This window comes from Eublepharis macularius, chromosome 11 (genome assembly GCF_028583425.1).
Source record: "Eublepharis macularius isolate TG4126 chromosome 11, MPM_Emac_v1.0, whole genome shotgun sequence".
Lineage (NCBI taxonomy): Eukaryota > Metazoa > Chordata > Lepidosauria > Squamata > Eublepharidae > Eublepharis > Eublepharis macularius.
Genome location: NC_072800.1, coordinates 13,200,748 through 13,220,027, shown reverse-complemented (window position 1 = coordinate 13,220,027; position 19,280 = coordinate 13,200,748). Strand labels below are relative to the sequence as shown.

General features: G+C 48.0%; 1 protein-coding gene across 3 annotated transcripts in view; it reads right to left on the bottom strand.

Moving 5' to 3' along the window:
• Positions 1-1,201: 1,201 nt before the first annotated feature.
• The window catches only part of COBL (cordon-bleu WH2 repeat protein), a 238,094-nt gene continuing 220,015 nt past the window's right edge, over positions 1,202-19,280 (bottom strand). For all 3 annotated transcript variants that reach the window (XM_054990870.1, XM_054990871.1, XM_054990872.1), the window contains 2 exons: positions 17,260-17,511; positions 1,202-2,827 (listed from right to left, as the gene is read on the bottom strand). In XM_054990870.1, coding sequence (XP_054846845.1) covers positions 2,810-2,827; positions 17,260-17,511 — 270 coding nt within the window. In that variant the 3' untranslated portion in view covers positions 1,202-2,809. The remainder of the gene's footprint in view (positions 2,828-17,259; positions 17,512-19,280) is intronic.

Here is a 19,280-nt window from a genome sequence, read left to right as displayed (position 1 = left end):
GACCAGTGAAATGTTTAAATCAGAGCTGTGGCCTTTCAGGAGCCCCTGTCCACTTATCTTCTAAACCAAAACTGCCACCCAAAATATGGGAGTTCCCTTAACAAGACAGCAGTGACTAAAACCCTAAAATGTTTTATGAATGTAACAGAGTTATGTGATGACAACTTGTTTTCTTACTGCTGTTAGGACTCGTGCTAACCAATTGCGCTTTTAAAATGTTACCCTACAAGTCATTTCTGAGAATGCCAAAAGTAATTCAAGCCAGCATGCGGAGACAGGAGCCGAGTTCAAATGGCTGGGGGATCCTAGGCCTTCTGGGTTTCGTCCTCCCCTCCACGTGTGGCCAGATCATTCGATACTTCTCACTTGGTGGCATCTGAACTGGCAATCCATGGTTTGTGCCCATGGTTTTAAACTAGGATTGCAAACTACGGTTTGGAATCCTGGTTCGTAAAGGAATAGTTTGCTGGCTTGGACAAAGGAACGCCGTCCTTTGCAATGAAAGCTAAACTTGCTGACTAGTTGGCTACACACAAGGGGAGGCATGAGTGTGCACAATCCTAAAGATCCCCAGTCTCCTTCATGTAGCAGCTCAGAAAGGTTTGTCAATCTAAACTGACAGAATATGCAAGTTTGGGGTTCTTTTTTTTTAATGTACGTATAAGCCGTCAAGTCACAACCAACTTGTGGCAATCCCAGCAAGAAGCGAGCGGAGGTGGTTTGCCATTGCCTACTGCCTTCTTCTGCAGAGCAACTGGTATGTTCCTTAGTGGTATCCCATCCAAGGGCCGTTTCCACACGGCTTACCTTATTCTGCAAAATAGCGAAATCGCGTGCGAAGACACTGTTATTGTGCGATAACAGCATCTTCTCGCGAGATTTTGTTATTTTGCCGAATAAGGTAAGCCGTGTGGAAACGGCCCAGGTCTGACCGTGGCCAACCCTGCTTCGTTTCCGAGATCTGTCAACGCTGGGTTAGATCAAGCTGCCTTCCCTCTCTGTTCCATCATTACTTCCGGTCAAAACGGGTGTTTGAAGCACAATAAAAATCTGCAAAAAACCTTGTTAGCAGAAAAGGCCACGAGATGAACGTCTACTCCGTAAGCAAAGCTGCTTCTTCCATACCACTTTCAATTTTCTTAAAAAGAATCTCAACCACCTTTTTTCTATAACTTACAAAAACTGAGGCAGAGCTCCCACATGAATCTTGCATTTGTTTTATTTGTGGCACTAAGTTAAAGTAGTATTTTACAGTATATAATACACAGTGACTGGGTTGCAGATGGCTAACAGTGTGATTTATAAGGTTAGCAATATTAAATAGAAACTTTTAAAAATCTTTGCACTAAGGCAGCAGCAGTCACTTTGGACTGTGCCCTGCGCTATAATGATTATTAAACGAAGTAAAATTTATGAAGGTGCAGTTCAACAGCTCTTCAACAACATATAATACACATGAAAAACCATGACTGTCATAATCCCTTAAGTTAATTCTCTTTTAACAAAATATTTTTCAAAATATGTACATCATCTATCAAAGTAGCTTAGATTTTTTTTTTTAAAAAAATCTACTATACTGTTTAGACACATTTAGGATATGCCCCGTGGGACCTGGGCCCAGTTCTTGTACGTGGGATGAGTGCAAGTCCATGGAAAGGACTGGAATCCTGACCCACTAGCAGCGTTTGTGAAACAAGATTAAGTCCAGGAGTCCCCACAGGGTACTATCAAGAGCACTTTTAATTGTACTTCTAGTCTAGGGCACGATTCACCATACAATGTTCCAGCACGAACCTCACTGAAGTTATGGGAAGCCCTGCAAAGCAGAGTCCTGCTCTTGTATCACTCCTTTTGCTTTAGGTAGGACTTGCACAGGACATCTTCCTGGTGTATTGTGCCCTAAGTACACAGACTACCATCCCTTCTCCCTGGTACTCAGGATATCAGTTCCTTAGTATTCTGTGCTTTATATCCTCCCCAGAAGAAGCTGGGGAGGGCCAAGCTACACGTGACGAATGACACTTGAACGGCAAGTGAACAGACTCGCGTGTATTCCTCCCTGTTCACTACGTGATCGAGTGGAGCGCAAGTGGACAGGGAGGAATACATGTGAGTCTGTTCACTTGCCGTTCAAGTGTCATTCGTCACGTGTAGCTTGGCCCTTGACAAATGGGTCGTTTCCCTCAAGATCTCCCCTGATTACCCTGATAACCGCAATGCTAGAGATAATAAAACTTATTTGATTATAAAAAGTGGTGACTTCAGCATACAGCAATTTAAGCCATTAAGTATCTACCGTAACCTTTTCCTTTCTTGCTATTAATTTTTATAGATTTATAGTATGTGTTTCAGAATTTTAATTGCTTCTGCCTTTAAAGAGGGGGGGGGGGGAGTATAACATCCAACTAAATGGTTCAGAACAGCTGCATGTTTTTAAACCTGCTTTATGAACAAAAGAATGTTGTGGTTCAGATACACAGCTAAAAGTGCTTGGTTTTGCCCAGAAACACACTTCCATGTTAATGTAGGGCAGTAAAGTGTTTGTACGCTTATTAACCTGCCAGTAAGGATAGTTTCATTGGCAACGGTTTTAACTATTTGGAGGCAACCCCCCAATCCTTGGCACAGAAGCTGTGTTAGCAGCCTGTGAACCGATTAACAAATACAAATAAAAGGAACACATAGACAATGAACTGCAACTTATTTTGGCCTGTAAACAAATATATACTCCATGGAAATCTTTTCTATGGATGTCCATAACCAGCTGATAAGGACGAGGGTGAAAGTATGTAGCTGAAGAATCCAGTGTTCAAACAAACAGGGGGACCTGAAACGAAAAAAAAAAAAAAAGATGATAACGGCTATTCTCAGCTCAAAATCAAATACAGTCATCCTGTCTTTGTACACAGCTCACTACGACATAGCATTTTTTCTTTACCAGAACCTTTTGCTGTTCATCCATGACAATGAAAATTTCTCATACCACACTGAACGCCGTATATGGGAAGGGAAGACGGGAATTAGGAGACACCGGAAGCATTCCAGTGCATGCACATTAGGGCCCCTGCAAGCAATATATAGCCCACATACTATCCCCCAAAGCAGGAGCCCCCCAGTGGTGCTTGTTATGACCACAGAACACGAAGGACGCTTGACTTGGGTACCATCCGTCTGTTTTCTCTAACATGGCCATGCTATGGGGGGGCAGATGATACCACCAGAGGATGAAGTTGCAGCTGCAGCTGCTATGCGTGAAGATGGTGTCCTGGGCCATAAAAACACAAACTATCACTTGGGAGGAAAAGTGGCCACAACTTTATTGATTATAGCCATTGGAGCACTGGTGCAACACAGGGCACGGATCCATGGCGCTGAAGTCTTACCTGCCATTCAATGGCAGACTCCCTCAGGCCCGCCGACTTGGCACCAAACACGGGATGGCAGAGGGTAAAGCATCCACCTGGACATTATCAGGGTGAAGCCCGATGATGCCCCCTGAGCCAGACATCTACGCACCCTTCGACTTCCCCCGGGTCCCTTAAGGGGACTCCAAAAGGAGGTGAGCTGCCCAGCTGGTGTAAACTCACACTGGATCTGGCCCAGTGCCCACAAACCACCAAGCTGTGACAGGCAATCCCATCCTGAAGCCGGCAACAGAGGGTGGGAGGGTGACCATCTTGCTGCCTTGCCGCAAGACCCCAGGAGGCTGCTAGGCTGCAGCCAGGCCCTCCCTCTCTGCCCCTTCTGTGCACCCCCATTGGGCACCTCTACAGAGCATGGGAAGCCGAGTTCCTCGCTACTCTGCCCCTTGGCAATGGCTGTTGCTTCAGCCAGAGCTACTGACCCTCAACTCAGTCTTGCCTCCCAGCTGCAATGAGGCCACCAGGTGAGCCTTTGTCAGACAGTGAAGAATGTAACATATCGATTGGATTTCTAGCCCTCCCTCCCCGCAAGCAGGCTCAGGGTGGGTTATAATCATAGATAAATTACAACAAATAAAACCAATAAAATACAACTCAGTACCAACATTCAACATTCCAGGTAGTGCACCCTTCCCTCTTTCCCTGCCCACCATACACAAGGGAAGGGTGGAGGTGTGGGTTGGTGAACCTCTGACTCCTCAAGCACAGGGAGGCAGATGGACCACATGCTCCCCCCCGCCCACATATTAAATTAGAGGAGATGCAAATAATTCAAATAGCCTGCATTTGAATGGGCCATCTCACCTTCCGTTCCAAAAGGCTCGGTGTCATGCATAGGACAAGCCCACATTTATCTTGCTATATATCCTATACTAATGAATATGTTCTAAATCAATTGTTTCTTGAGTCCATTTCTTACCTAAGTTCCCTTTGCCCTGCCAATTTTTTTAAAGCATAATTTTCAGTTTGGAGTAAGCAAAAGCAATGCTTCCTGGATTTCATACTGCCTCTTCTGTCAAAGGAGAAAGAGGGACTCCAGAGTATATAACTTATTTACTTATTATGTCAGCAAAGAATGTGCATCTTTTTGCTCTTTTCATGACTTTGACAGTGTGTTTTGTTGACATAAACGTTTGTGTTCTGATGTGCGGGGAAATTCTACCCAATCTTATCTCACCTCACCTACTGTTAATGTCCTGGTCTTCTCAGCCAAGTTACTGAAGAAGTGTATATTAATTTTTTAGGAGAGATCATTGGTTCCTTGTAATATATTGTGCTCTTTTACTTGGTAAGAAGCAGCACCTACTGATACTTGGTGGCGTGTCTTAGTGAAAATTTCATCACAGTTGTAAACCTTGTGTAACTAGATACCCATGTACATAGATTTATCAAGTGAGAGCCAAGCTACAAGTGACGCCGTATGCAGGTTGGACACTTGTCAGCTTCCCTCAAGTTTTGATGGGAAATGTAGGCGTCCTAGTTTTACAGCTTGGCTCTCCATTACAGCTGCAAGACCAGGAGGCCTACATTTCCCATCAAAACTTGAGGGAAGCTGACAAGTGTCCAACCTGTGTCAGGCGTCACTTGTAGCTTGGCTCTGAGCCTCTGAGATACCATGGCAAGGGGAGAGATTCTTCTAAGGACACACACAAACACATACACGCCTGCAACTACATTAATAAACCCCGCCACTCTCTTCTAGCCCTAATGTCCAGCGACGGAATCAAAGTATTGGTACAAGGCCAACTGCCATAAGAGATCGCAACCAACAGCCGCCCATGACAGATCAGAACCCCAGCCTAGCAGAAACACTGCTGCAGTAAGTTCCCAGATACTGGGAGTAAAGGTCCCTTGACCATAGTGATAAACAAACTCAAGATGTCTTTTGAAAGGAGAAAGAAGATTATGAATCCTGGTGGTAGACATCTGAGCTATGGGCTGAGGTGGATTCCTCCACAAGTCCAGCTTAGGTCAAAGAGTCTGACTGAAGGCAATAACAACAACCACAGCAACATTCGATTTATATACTGCCCTTCAGGACAACTTAATGCTCACTCAGAGTGGTTTACAAAGTATGTTGTTATTATCACCGCAACAATCACCCTGTGAGATGGGCGGGGCTGAGAGAGCTCTGATTGAGCTCTGATTGACTCAAGGTCACCCAGCTGGCTTCTAGTGGAGGAGTGGGGAATCGAACCTGGTTCTCCAGATTAGAGTCCCACCACTCCGAACCGCTACACCCAAACTGGCTGGAAGAGGAGGAGGTGGCAGTGGTAGGAAGAGCTGCAAGCTCCTTTCTTTTGGTCTGAGTTCTGGAGTCAACAGATGAGGAAGAAAAGTAACCATAGATGACCCTAAAACAACTCCTCCAGATTATTCCAGAAGACAGATGTGCTTAAAGGAGAAGTGTTGCCTTAACTGGTGCTCTTTGGATTACAGGAAATGGTTTGTCAAGAAGTGACTGTGGGTGTGGCACTCCACAAAGATGGAAGAAAAGGATCCTGGGCTGGAATATTTTGGTGACAAACTCCAGAAAAATTAAAGAACAAGAGGACACAGGAGCAAGGGAGCAAGAACTTGGGAATTAATGTAGACTTCCACGGAGCTCCAAAACAAGGTGAAATCTTATGGCACCCGCAGTGTGAGGGGACAGTGAATGAAGGGGAAGTGCTCAGTACTTTATGTAGACAGTGAAATTCCCCAAAGGGTAAAAACCAAAGTGCACAGTGGTGGGTAACTCAAAGCCCCTAGGAGAATAAGGAGGTGCAGCAATTAGTAGTCCTGGAAAGGGGGAGACAACCCAGCCTCTCTAGGGCCAGAGGCTGGGCACCACCACAAATATGGTCCTTTCTCACACTGGAAAGATGATCTTATTTAAATGACATACATCTCACCTTTTCCCCATCATGGAATTCAAGGCAGCCGACAAAACAAACACACACAGCCTGCAAAAGTTTTCTCAGGCAGTTAACCATCTGGGATCCTGCAAGACCAGACATGCTTAACCAGCAAGACTGTTTCATTGTGTGCCCTAACAACATACTCTGGGCCATTATAATGTATAGTAATGGATTTGGTCAGGAAATTGCCCTGGATACAACAGGGTTGCATTTACCTGTTACGGTTGTTCATCAAGTGGCCTTCTGTGCAGGCACACCTTGGGACTACACATGTGCAGGCCAGCCGGGGAGAAAATTTCGAGAGCTTTCTAGAAAACTAGGAGCACTCCTCCTCTTTGGTGCTTTCTCACACACACACACCCAATCACATGACCAGGAGAGACACTGTTCCCTCAGTTCTCTGCATGCTGCTGCTGCTGGAGGACCCCCCCTCCCCCCAAATCCTAAGATTCCAGAGAGTTCACAGCGAGGCAGGAGGGAGGGATGTCTGCCTGCAAAGATGACCTGTCCTGGGCTGGGCCCGCCCAAGCTGGTAGCCCAGGTACTAACACGAAGCCAAGGAGTGTCCAAGAGTCACAAGCCGAGTCCAGTCTGTAGTCAGAGCCCAAGGTAAACAGCAGGGGGGTGTCCAAGATCCAAAAAGCCAAGCCAAGCCAAGTCCAGTCCGTAGGTCAGAGCACGAGGGTATCAAGGCAAGGTGCAGGCAAGAGTGAGCTGCAAGGTACCAGGAAGTGGTTGCAGGTAATTGACACGTTGCTTCCACGCCCGGCAGTTCCTCCAAACTGGCTCTTATAGCCAGGCATGGTTTTCAGCCAGCTGCTGGGGCTTCATCCTGATGTTACTCATCGTCACTCTCCAGCAGCTGGCGTTGGCTCGAGAGGCGAGCACTGCGCCGTCTCTCCTGCAGTTCCAGTCTCTGGCGCTGCCTGTGGCGTTCCTTGGGCATGGTTGAACCTGGGGGGGGGGAGGCTCTTGGCTGCGCTGCACCTGTAGAAGTCCCTGGCTGAGCTTCCCCTTTAGTATTGGAGCTAGAGGGTGCTGGTGTCTCAGCTGCTGGCTGCAAGCTCTGATCAGCCAGCAGCTGTTGCTCCTGATTGCTGGCTTCTGCTGAATCAGGGCTAGGGCTGGCTACACAGGGCTCCTCTTCTCCTGAGGAGTCTTGGCTGGCTACACGAGGCTCTTCTCCTCCAGAGGAGACCTCACTCAGACTGGGCCATGACACCATCCCCCCTCCCAAGGCCCCCCCTCCTCTGTGGCCCGGGCAGCCCCGGTTTCTGAGGATAGGCCCGATGGAATTGTTGGACTAGGCGGGGGGCATGAATGTTCTCGGCAGGCTCCCATGAGCGGTCTTCTGGTCCATACCCCTTCCAGTCCACCAAGTACTGCACTTGCTCCTGCCTGCGACGGGAGTCCAGGATCTGGGCGACCTCATATTCTTCTTGCCCCTCAATGGTAATCGGAGGTGGAGGGGGTGGTGGCCCGGGATGGTGCGGGTCCGGGGGTGACGCTGGTACTAGAAGGGACCAATGAAACACAGGATGGATCGGGAGGGCCGGTGGTAGTTGCAGGCGGTAGGCTACAGGGTTCACCTGGTCTGTGATCATGAAGGGTCCAAGGAACCGAGCATCCAGCTTTATGGAGGGCCGTTGGCTGCGGATATGGTGGGTGGATAACCAGACCTGATCACGTTCAGATAGGGGAACACCAGGTTGCCGTTTCCGATCCGCCGCCCCCTTGTAGTTTTCCTTGGCCAGCTGGAGTTGCTCCCGCAATAGCTCATGCATGGATTGGAGTTCTTGGAGACGATCATCCGCGGCTGGGATTCCTGACGAGGGTGCGGTGCTAGGAACGAAGCGAGGGTGATGGCCATAATTAGCCATAAAGGGGGTCTGTTGGGTGGAGGAGTGCACTGCATTGTTATATGCGAACTCAGCCAAAGGCAGTAGGGCTAGCCAATCATCCTGTTGATGGTTTGTATAGCATCTCAGATACTTCTCCAGGGTTGCATTGGTGCATTCCGTTTGCCCATCGGACTGGGGATGGTGTGCTGAGGATAAGTGGACTTGGGTGCCAAGAAGGGAGTGCAGTGCGCGCCAAAACCTAGAGGTGAATTGAACTCCCCGATTGGAAATTACATGGTCCGGTCGCCCGTGAAGTCGAAAGACGTGGTGAAGGTACAGGTGTGCGGTGTCCTGAGCGGTGGGGGGTCCAGAACAGGGAATAAAATGGGCCATTTTTGTTAATAAGTTCACCACCACCAGGATGCAGGTATGACCTTGGGAGCAGGGCAGGTCTGTAATGAAATCCATGGAAATAGTCCTCCATGTCCTGGTGGGTGTGGGTAGCGGATGCAGAAGGCCAGAGGGTTTGCCAGGGGAACCCTTGGCCTGCCTACACGTCTCACAGGCGGCCATGTACCGGGCCACATCTGATTGCACCCGGGGCCACCAGAAGTCACGGGTCAAGAGATGGGTTGTCTTGTGGCGGCCGAAGTGCCCAGCAGGTCTGGAATCATGGACCAGTTACAGGACTTTTGTTCGCAGCGAGCCTGGTGGTACATAAATCCGGCCTCGGTGGGTCAGTAGCCCCTCTTCCTCTGCGAAGCCATCCGCCTGGAGCTGGTGTGGCTCCCGGACCTTCTGAAGATATTTCTGGGCAACTGGGTCCAGTACCTGTTGAGCCTGTATCTCCTCAACCAGCCCCTGGGAGGGTTGCGTGGCAGCGAGTTTCAGGAGCCAGGATAGTAGTTAGCGGCTCTTCCCAGCCCGGGGGTGAGTTGTACTCCGGTTTCCGGGACAGAGCATCGGCTTTCTTATTCTGGGAACTGGGGACATACGTGATCCTGAAGTCAAAGTGGGAGAAAAACAACGACCAGCGGATCTGTCTCTGGTTGAGGCGGAGGGCGGTTTGGAGATGTTCAAGGTTCCGGTGATCAGTGAGCACTCGGACTGGGTGTTGAGCCCCCTCCAGATGGTGCCGCCAACCCTTGAAGGCTGCCTTTATTGCCAGCAGCTCCCGCTCCCAGATGGTATAGTTCCTTTCTGCGGGTGTAAGCTGGCGAGAGTAGTAGGCACAAGGTTGGGGGACGCTGGACGTGGTTGCACGTTGTGAGAGCACCGCTCCGATGGCAGTGCTGGAGACATCTGCCTCAAATGTGAAGGGCAGCTGGGGATCTGGGTATCGGAATACCGGTTGTGTGACGAAGCGTGCCTTCAAGGTCTGGAATGCCTCATTGGCTTCCGGTGTCCAATGGAAGGGTTCTCGAGGCCAGAGAAGCCGGGTAAGGGGAACAGCTATGGATGCAAACCGGGGGATGAACTGCCGATAATAGTTGGCAAACAACAGAAATGCACATTCTTCCGTGAGCAGGGGGGTTGCCAGGTCTGTACAGCTTCGACCTTAGCTGGGTCCATTTGGATGCCCTGGGGTGAGATCACATGGCCGAGGAATTCTACGGCAGGCAGGTGGAATGCACATTTTTCCAGCTTGGCAAACAGGCTATGCTGACGGAGTCTTTGCAGCACCATGCGCACGTGCTGGGGATGTCGAGCTGGGTTCCGGGAATAAATTAATATATCATCCAGGTAAATGATGACGAACTGATCCAGCAGGTCACGAAAGATGTCATTCATAAATCTCTGAAACACTGAGGGCGCGTTAGTCAGGCCAAAGGGCATTACCATGTACTCGTATTGTCCATACCTGGTACTAAAGGCAGTTTTCCACTCATCGCCTTCCCGGATGCGCACCAGGTTGTAGGCTCCCTGAAGATCCAGCTTGGTGTAGATCTGGCCTCCCTTAACTTGGTCCAGAAGGTCGGAGATCAGCAGCAGTGGATACCGGTCTCGGACAGAGATTTTGTTCAGGGCCCGGTAGTCATTGCAGAGCTGGAGTTCTCCACTTTTCTTTTTAACAAAGAGGACTGGGGCAGAGGTGAGCGAGGTGGAGGGGTGGATGAACCCTCGACGCAGATTGGTTGCGAGGAAGTCCCGGAGTGCGGCCAGCTCAGGTTCTGATAACGAGTACAGGCGCCCCACTGGAAGGGGGGCGCCGGGGATTAAGTCAACAGCGCAATCATACGGCTGATGCAGGGGGAGTTGGTCTGCCCCTTTTGCCTCAAACACATCTGCAAAATCTGCATAGATCTCCGGTAGTGCAGAGGCCCCTTGTGCATCGGCCGCAATTGGACCCGTGTGTTTATTTTCATGTGGGCATGGCGTCCGGAAGCGAAGGTCCTGCTGGCCCCACCGAATAACCGGATCATGGCAACAGAGCCAGGAGAGCCCCAGGACCAGCGGAAAGTGGGGGATGCCCACAACATCGAAGCAGAGCTGCTCACGGTGATGCTGGATCTGCAAGAGAAGGTCCTGGGTTTTCTTGACCACTGGCCCAGAACGCAGAGGCTGCCCATCAATGGCTTCTACTATGGTGGGGGTCTTCTTTGCCCGCAAGGGAATCCTGTGCTGTGCGGCAAACTTGACATCCATGAAGCAGCGGGATGCCCCTGAATCTACCATGGCATACACAAATAGGCATCGGCCGTCGGGCAGGCACAGCTTTTCAGGCACCAGGAATGGTTCGGGATGGTCACAGGAGGCATTGGCTGTTCCAACAAGTTGTTTAGCAGGAGCCCGCTCCAGAGCTATAGCTGGGGCCTTCCTTTTTGCAGGGCAGTTATTGGCGTAATGGCCCACCCCACCACAGTACCAGCAGAGGTTGTGGGTGTGACACCGCTCCTTCTCCTCAGGAGGCAAATTGGTACAAGGCATGCTCGAGGGTGCTGGTTCTGCTGCCTTGGCAGGTGAGGCCTGGGGCGGAGGGACAGCTTAGCACACGGGCTTGTCTCCGGTTCTCTAGCCGCCCATCGATTCGCAAGCATAAGAGAATGAGCGCTTGTAGTTCTCTCGGTCGTTCGGATCGGGCCACTTCATACAATACCTCCTCAGATAGGCCCTCCAGGTACTGGTCGGCGAGGGCAGCTTCGTTCCAGCCCAGGTCCTGGGCCAGTAACTGGAATTCAGTGGTGTATTGGGCCACAGTCCCATTCCCCTGGGTGAGGGCACGTATTCTTTGGTTTGCTTTGATGGCCTTCAGGGGGTTCGCAAAGGTGGCAGAAATGTGGGCCACAAAGTTTGGGAAATCCCCTAGCAGTGGGGATTTCGCCAGTAACAAGGGTGTGGCCCATCTTGCCACCTGCCCCTTTAACAAGCTGAGGATAAAGCTAACCTTGCTTTTATCTGTGGGAAAATCTCTGGCCCGGAGTTCAATATACAGCTGGCAGCGGGCAAGAAACGCTGGGAATTCCTCCACGTCGCCCTCAAAACTGTCAGGAAGCTTCACTGGGCATTTAGCAGGCGGCAGTGCAGCAGGGGCAGCAAGTAGGGTGGCAATCTGCTGCTGCAAAGTCACCAGTGCTTGAGTCAATTGCAGTACCTGGTCCTGCAGCAGCGCCAGGCTCCCCAGGGTGGGCATCGCCGTGTCCATGCTGGGAAGTTTTGTGGTGGAAGCAATCTGTCATGGGCTGGGGCTGGGCCTGCCCAAGCTGGTAGCCCAGGTACTAACACGAAGCCAAGGAGTGTTCAAGAGTCACAAGCCGAGTCCAGTCTGTACTCAGAACCCAAGGTAAACAGCAGGGGTGTGTCCAAGATCCAAAAAGCCAAGCCAAGTCCAGTCCGTAGGTCAGAGCACGAGGGTATCAAGGCAAGGTGCAGGCAAGAGTGAGCTGCAAGGTACCAGGAAGTGGTTGCAGGTAATTGACACATTGCTTCCACGCCCGGCAGTTCCTCCAAACTGGCTCTTATAGCCAGGCGTGGTTTTCAGCCAGCTGCTGGGGCTTCATCCTGACGTTACTCATCGTCACTCTCCAGCTGGCTACACAGGGCTCCTCTTCTCCTGAGGAGTCCTGGCTGGCTACATGAGGCTCCTCTCCTCCAGAGGAGACCTCACTCTCAGACTGGGCCATGACATGACCACTCGATGAACAACAGTTACAGGTAAGCACAACCTTTTTTTTCATATCTTCATGGCTTCTGTGCAGTCCTGTTTTGTGAGGAGGGTGTGAAGCCCTCAAAGTAAGAGGCTATGGAGGACCACCTTCCCAACAGATGCTTAAGTGTCTCATTGACATTCACCCAGAGGTGCTTCTAAAGAAGCAGGGAGCTCTCTAAGTGTCCCTGCCAAAGTAGAAGCAGGAATGCAGCAAGATAAAAACAGTGCTCTGGTGGGGGGGAGCTATTCAAGGTAAAGGATGTTGAACAGACATGTACGCAAGGGAGAGTGTGATGGCCTCTCCCAACCCCATAAAGAAAGGGTTGTGCGAGGATACTGCCAGGTCTGTCTTGGAGCCTGAATGACTAATACAACCGATAGTATTGTGAGACATTGTAGAACTCAATGATTGGGAGGGGGGAACATAGATTAAAACCCACAATGTCCTCATTCCACAGGTGGAAGTGCTGTGAACTAAAATGAAGCACTAGAGAGGTGAAAAAAGTTAACAAGGGGTTACACTCACTACTTTGAATGTTCTTTGAGATCCAATAAGGAAGAGGAAAGTTTAGAGTATTTGAATCTCAAACATAATCAATAGCACAAGAAGAATGGTCCAAGTCCTGCTATAGCTTCAGTACTTAGAGGTGCAAGATTTGGTAGTCAAGGAGCAGCAGTTGCCACTCAGAAAAAAAACGAGACTACTGCTATAGTGCAGGAAAAGGAGCTGATCAAAACTGCCAAAGTCATTAGCAGGAGTGAAAACAGCAGATCTACAGCAGAACAATGAAAACAGTGAAGCTGGCATAATGGGGACAAAGAAAGGACAGACAGTATGCACCATCAATGAACCTTGTGCTGCTAGCAGAACAATCTGTGCAACAAAAAACAGCTCGGAGATAAAACATAAAAACAGATTATCTTGCTGGTAGATTTGCAAGAGCATTTCCCAATGATGGGGGTCCATGGCAGCAAAGGGGCAAACAAAAGGGCAGGCCATGGACCATCACAGTGTGTCGCAAGGCCAAACAAGCCATGCCTCCCATCAGGGTATCTAGGAATTGGAAGAAGCCTCTCTTGAGTAGAGATGGGCACGAACAGCAATACAAAAAAAAAAAGCCATGAACAGCCCAATCTGCTGTTCACAAAAAAGCTGTTCGTGAGGCCCCATTCTAAACGAACAGGTGGTCGTTGCAAGCCTCGTTCGTTGCTGTTTGTCAAGCCAGACAGTTTGGCACCTGCAATCAACTCCTGCTGTTGCCCTGGAAACCCCAATCTAAGCCCAATTTAGCTTGATAGGCAGGTCTTTCTTTCAAGTGTGAAGCTCCACATTTGTTACACGGGAGCAAAGAGCAGGGGGGGAAGGGGGGCTCCCAGCTCTGGCTTTGCAGACAGTGGAGAGGGAGAGAGACAGTTGCTGTTGGCATTTTGAGAGAGTGCATTGGAGCTTGAATTTTCTGTGTGTGGTGGGATAGGGACCTACCCCTTCAAGTTCCAGGGCTGCTGCCAGGCTCTGGGGCCAAGCTATTATTTATTATTGGTACCTTTCCTGGTGCCTGCTCAGGTCAGGTTTCTGGGAGTGGTGCAGTAGGGATCTTGACTTGGATGATGGCTGGAGGAGAGCCTGCTGGCCCCCACGAACAGCCAACCACCAACATGTTCATGAACAGGGCCATGTTCGTGGTTGTTTGTGAGTCCCTGTTCATGGATGGCAACGAACATCATGTTCGGTTTTTTTGTTCGTGCCCATCTCTACTCTTGAGCCATAATGATGACAGCAAATGTAGTTTTATTCTTCACTAGAATGACTCATGGTTTAAAACTTTTAAAAGAAATAAATTCTCTTCAGCCTCAAGGATGAGGTGAGGGAAAAGCAGAGAACAGCAATGGAGATCCTCTCTCTGTGGTGGCAAAAAGAGAACTGAAGGAATAGTGCCCCTCCTCCTGGCCATGTGATTTGGGCAGGTAAAACACCAAAGGGAGGGGAGCTCCTAGTCTTCTAGAAGGCTCTGGAAATCTTCTTTGTGGCTGGCCTGCGCAGTTCCAAGGGAAGAGTGCACAGAAGCCACAAAGATGAGTCTTTGGTTAGCGTACCTGCTTACAACAGTATACTATGCTAACTGCTATCCCAAGGCTCACCTGTAAACCCTCTAGGAACAGCTAAAGCTCTGAAACTGCTATTTGCTGATGGCACTGAAGCACCATGGCCATGGAAACAGAGATGCATCTATTAGGCCAGAAAGCACTAGGCATCTCTTGGGAGGGGGGAGGAGACGAAAGAGTGTGAAACCAGGCAGAAGACAGTTGAGGCTGGGCTGAAGATTCCCTTAAAAATTTCGGCAGAGGTGAAACAGCAAGAGAAGATGAGAAGGATATAGGGTGAACGATGACTACTTCTTTTGAGCTGAGGGCCAGTGATTCAGGCGATTCCTCGTTGCAGGAGATGTAGCTCTCACTGAAACCCCGCATCTACATTAATCACCTGCACTGGGTTTTCACGTTTCACAACTTTCCTTAAAACTTTCACGTTTCACAACTTTCCCTAAAACTTTGCTTGAAAGGCTTGAAAAAGTACTTTTCTTCCACTTGTTAGATGCAGGGCCATTGTTACATCTAACATTTTGAGAAAAACCTTTAAAAAGTTAACATTTGAAGAAATGCTTAACATGGCTTTAATTTCACATATGTATATTTACTTGTCCCATTTGATCACACTATCCTTGGCTAATACAGGGACTGTACGAATTGGCAGTGGCCTTGCTTACAGTGCACCCATTTCTGGAAAACCTCGTCTCCCCCAACACAGACAGTTCTTCTCCCTCAAGTGTTTCCATATTCCATCACTCGTGTTGCCCAATCTCTGTTTCTGCTGCTCGAAACAATCTTCTCCATCCTAATCCCCACTAGAATGAGGATATCCTTCTGGAGAGGCAGAAAAGGAAGGGAAATTTCCCCCTACTGTCTTTTCTGCTGCTTTTATTACATTCTTCATCAAGACAAACTTCTGTGATCTCCAGAACTGGATACCACATTTTACCTCAGCGACCGAGGGAAAATGTACATGATGGAATCATTCCGATCAAAAACCACATGGCTTGACAGCACTATCTCCCTGTGGCCTTTGACACTGTGGTTTGTAAAGTGTTATTCGGGATTATATGCCAGGCTCCCAAATCTACTAGTTTCTTCATGTAATGAGTAATGATTTTCTGAGGTTTATACTTCCTTTGAAAACTGCTTGAAAGTAATAGCATTTGCTTTATTCCTTTTGTGGGTTTGTTTTTCTTTTAAAGTGCAAACAGATAAGGTTACATAATATTTACACACATAGTAAGACTTGAGGTGGGAAAATTCCATCTGCATTTGCAAACATATACAAGATCTTGTTAAGATATACTCAACTTCCTTGGAAATTCTGAAAGAACTTCATTAATGTTGGTTTTCACTAGAACAATTCAAAAGCAAACTTGATTGAACTGGCACATTCTTCAAAGGTAGATAGCTGTAAGTCAGAATTCCTAAGGATACACTTATGATTCTTCAGACAGAATCAGGTGAACGCGTGCATGCAGCCTTGTACCATATCCAATCTGGCTGCTTCAGCTTGTTGGCCCAGACTGTCAGACTGAAGATGATGGGAATGAGATCCAAGACTTCACATGTATCAAATCCACATTTTACTATTGAGCTTCATTGCCTCTTCCATAGATACTTGTCTCTCTCTATATAAAGACAAGTAGCCTAACTGACTCATCAAAGCCCAGCCCAAATCCCTGGACTTAGAAACATGAAAATTGGGGAGAACATTCCTGTCATGATATAAAGACCCACTAAGAAGGGATTTTAAGAAACTCGCCCCCTAAGGGTGTAAAAAGGGGTAAAAAGTGTTTTCCCAAAGGAATATGGCTTTCCTGTGTGGCTGGCAGGCTGCTGCCTGCTTGTGCCCCCGCCCACTGCCAGCTCGGCCACTCTTTCTGATTGGGCCAGCCTTTCAAAGTTATTTGCATACGTGGCCTGATTGGTCCTCACTCCCAATATTCTAAACACTATGCAGTTGCTATTGGGAGTCATTGAATATGTCCTGAGGTCAAATGAACTTCCCAGTCTTCTCCTCAAAGCTCACGAGGGTTGCCAATCTCCCCGTGGGGCCTGCCTTTCCTGTGTGGCTGGCAGGCTCCTGCCTACTTACACCTCCCCCCCTGGATTTAAAGTAGTTAAATACTATAGCAAAGCATGGGTATCAAGCTGGTTTTATACTAAAAGTAAGTCTTACAGCAGACAGTTTAAGTACCCTAGCTGAGTTGAGAATAAGGCCAGTTTCAAATATCACTCCTCCCATGTAAATACACTCTATGAAAAAGGATGTAGTGCTTGTAATGGAGTTTACTGCATGAAACATCCTGTTCCATACAAGACATGTAGCCAGCTGCCAGGGATGTGAGGTGCTGGTGTGGAAGTGCTATACTGAACTGTGGTTTCATAGTCAGCCCAACGCAAATACTTAACCTACCTGCTTTTTGATACCTATGTTGGATGGGTAATATTTCAACTGACCCTAATATTTGGTCCACAAAAAAGTAGTAAGAAACAGGACAGGGCTAGGAAGCCTGGAACCTCATCTCATACATTTCTGGGATATCATTTACAAAAGTTCCTTCTGACATTCATATGGAAGCCTAATACTTATTATACCATAAGATGAAACACGATGAAATGATGCGTCAAGACCATTTTCCCCAGACGTCTTCCGTGCTGTCACATTAAGTTGTGAAAAACATACCTGAATTCAAGCTTGACGTCTCACAAGCAATCCTAAGCCTATGCCAGGCATAAAACTATCTTCTCTTTCCACCAGGTGGAACCCCTCCTGTTTCCCTAACTTGTCCCTTTATCCTTGGCTTCAACTAATGTCTTCCTCCTAAGCTCTTCCTTTCCACACAGCTGTTTACCTTTCTTAAGCGTGCTGCCCCATGCCCTGAACGGATGGCTTCCATAAGGGCCTGCCTTGCATCACCCGAGTTTTCTGTAATGCTACTTTCAAGGGTTCTCGGAGTTTTTCTTGACAAAAGAGTTGGAGGAGGCGGTGGCGGTGGTGGCAGAGGAGGATTACACCGCGGCTCTGTCGGAGATGCTTCTCTGATTTGCAAACGTAATTCTGCATTTCGGAAACCTTGCAACTCTTCAGAAGCGGATGAAGAGGTCTACCAAGGAGAAAGATGAAAGGAGGTATGTAAATTAATAGTAGGCGTGATGGACCACCGGATATTTGATATTGGAAGCATATTTTAAATTCTCCCCTTCTAAACAATTTTGGCTTGTCCCATTGAAGTAAAACATGTAGCAGATTTTATTTGCCTATTAAGTCTGAACATCTGTTCCTGCCCGCTCACATCACTCAAAAGGACAGATGACTAGGATCAAGGGTTTGGCCTTGAAGCAGGCTCAGACATCCAATCGTTATTTATTGGAACTCTGGCATCCTGGAAACGCTTTTGGCACGGAAGGCCCGTAGTTGGCTACTATCTTAGGTTGAAAATGACCACAAAACTTTTGCAATCAGCACGACACATTAAGCTACCGATAGTCACCTTCCCTGAAGCGATTTATATCACACACGAATGGTTACTACAAATCTGTGCCTGCAAATGTGGTTTGATTTGTTGTACAAATAAAAATCAAGAAGAGTGTATTATTTTAAGAAAGTAACAAGACTGCAAATCGAGGCACCCTTCTAAAGCGGTTGGTTTTCTAACCATAATATATTAACATATATACCTCTGCATTTCATCATCACAATACTAGGCAGTAGATAATTAAAAACTGTATCCTTCACAATGGATGAAAGTGAAGGGGAAAGGATCAGTGAGCCATCATATAAGCATTAAGGGAATGCAAAAGTACCCCAAAACTTTGCAAGATCAACAGTCAATTGAGTCCAGTCTGCATCTGAACTTCTGGCTCTTGGAAAGTTTTTGCCACAATACATTTGTTAAAACTTAGAGGTGTCACAAGATTAATTGTTGATATAGCACAGGGCTTTTTTTCTGGGAAAAGAGGTGGTGGAACTCAGTGGGTTGCCCTCGGAGAAAATGGTCACATGGCTGGTGGGTCCGCCCCCTGATCTCCAGACAGAGGGGAGTTTAGATAGCCCTCTGCGCCACTCAGTGGCACGGAGGGCTATCTAAACTCCCCTCTGCCTGGAGATCAGGGGGCAGGGCCATCAGCCATGTGACCATTTTCAAGAGGTTCTGGAACTCCATTCCCCCACATTCCCACTGAAAAAAAGCCGATATAGCACTCCGTAATGCGATCCATGCTAGTCTGTGCTGCAGCTACGACACCAGGAGGTAGGTGTGGTATGCAGTATGTCAAGGGTTCCTCCTTAAAAAAGGATTGTTTCTCTTATTTCTGTTTTGGACACTCATGGCCAAAGCCGGGATACAACAAGTATCAGTATAAATAGGCTGCAATGACATTTGTTTAATGCATTAAGAGCTGCTTCACACCTTGGATATTTTAAGTTAAAATGCGTATCTGCAAATGTGCGTTGTACAGATACACTCATGAGAGCGCATTGGCAGCTGAATATACACTTGATGGCAAACCTGGGTTTGTCTCTGCCTTATGTGTGAAATGACCCTTAAATCAGAAGAGACTGAAGTCGAAAGGCAAACAAATGAGCATTTTAAAAAAATTACTAACCATAAGGAGTGATATAATAGCAAGATTCAAGTCCAGTAGCACCTTTAGGACCAATAAGGTTTTCAGGGTATACACTTTCAAGTGAAAGCTCCCTTTGGTATCTGACAAAAGGAGCTTGACTCTTGAAAGCCAATACCCTGGAAACCTTGTTGGGTCTTTAAGGTGCTACTGGACTCAAACCTTGCTCTTCTATGGCAGGCCAACATGGCTACCCACTTGAAACTATGATATAAGAGTAACCATCCTGAGAGCATAGCTTCTTCACAGT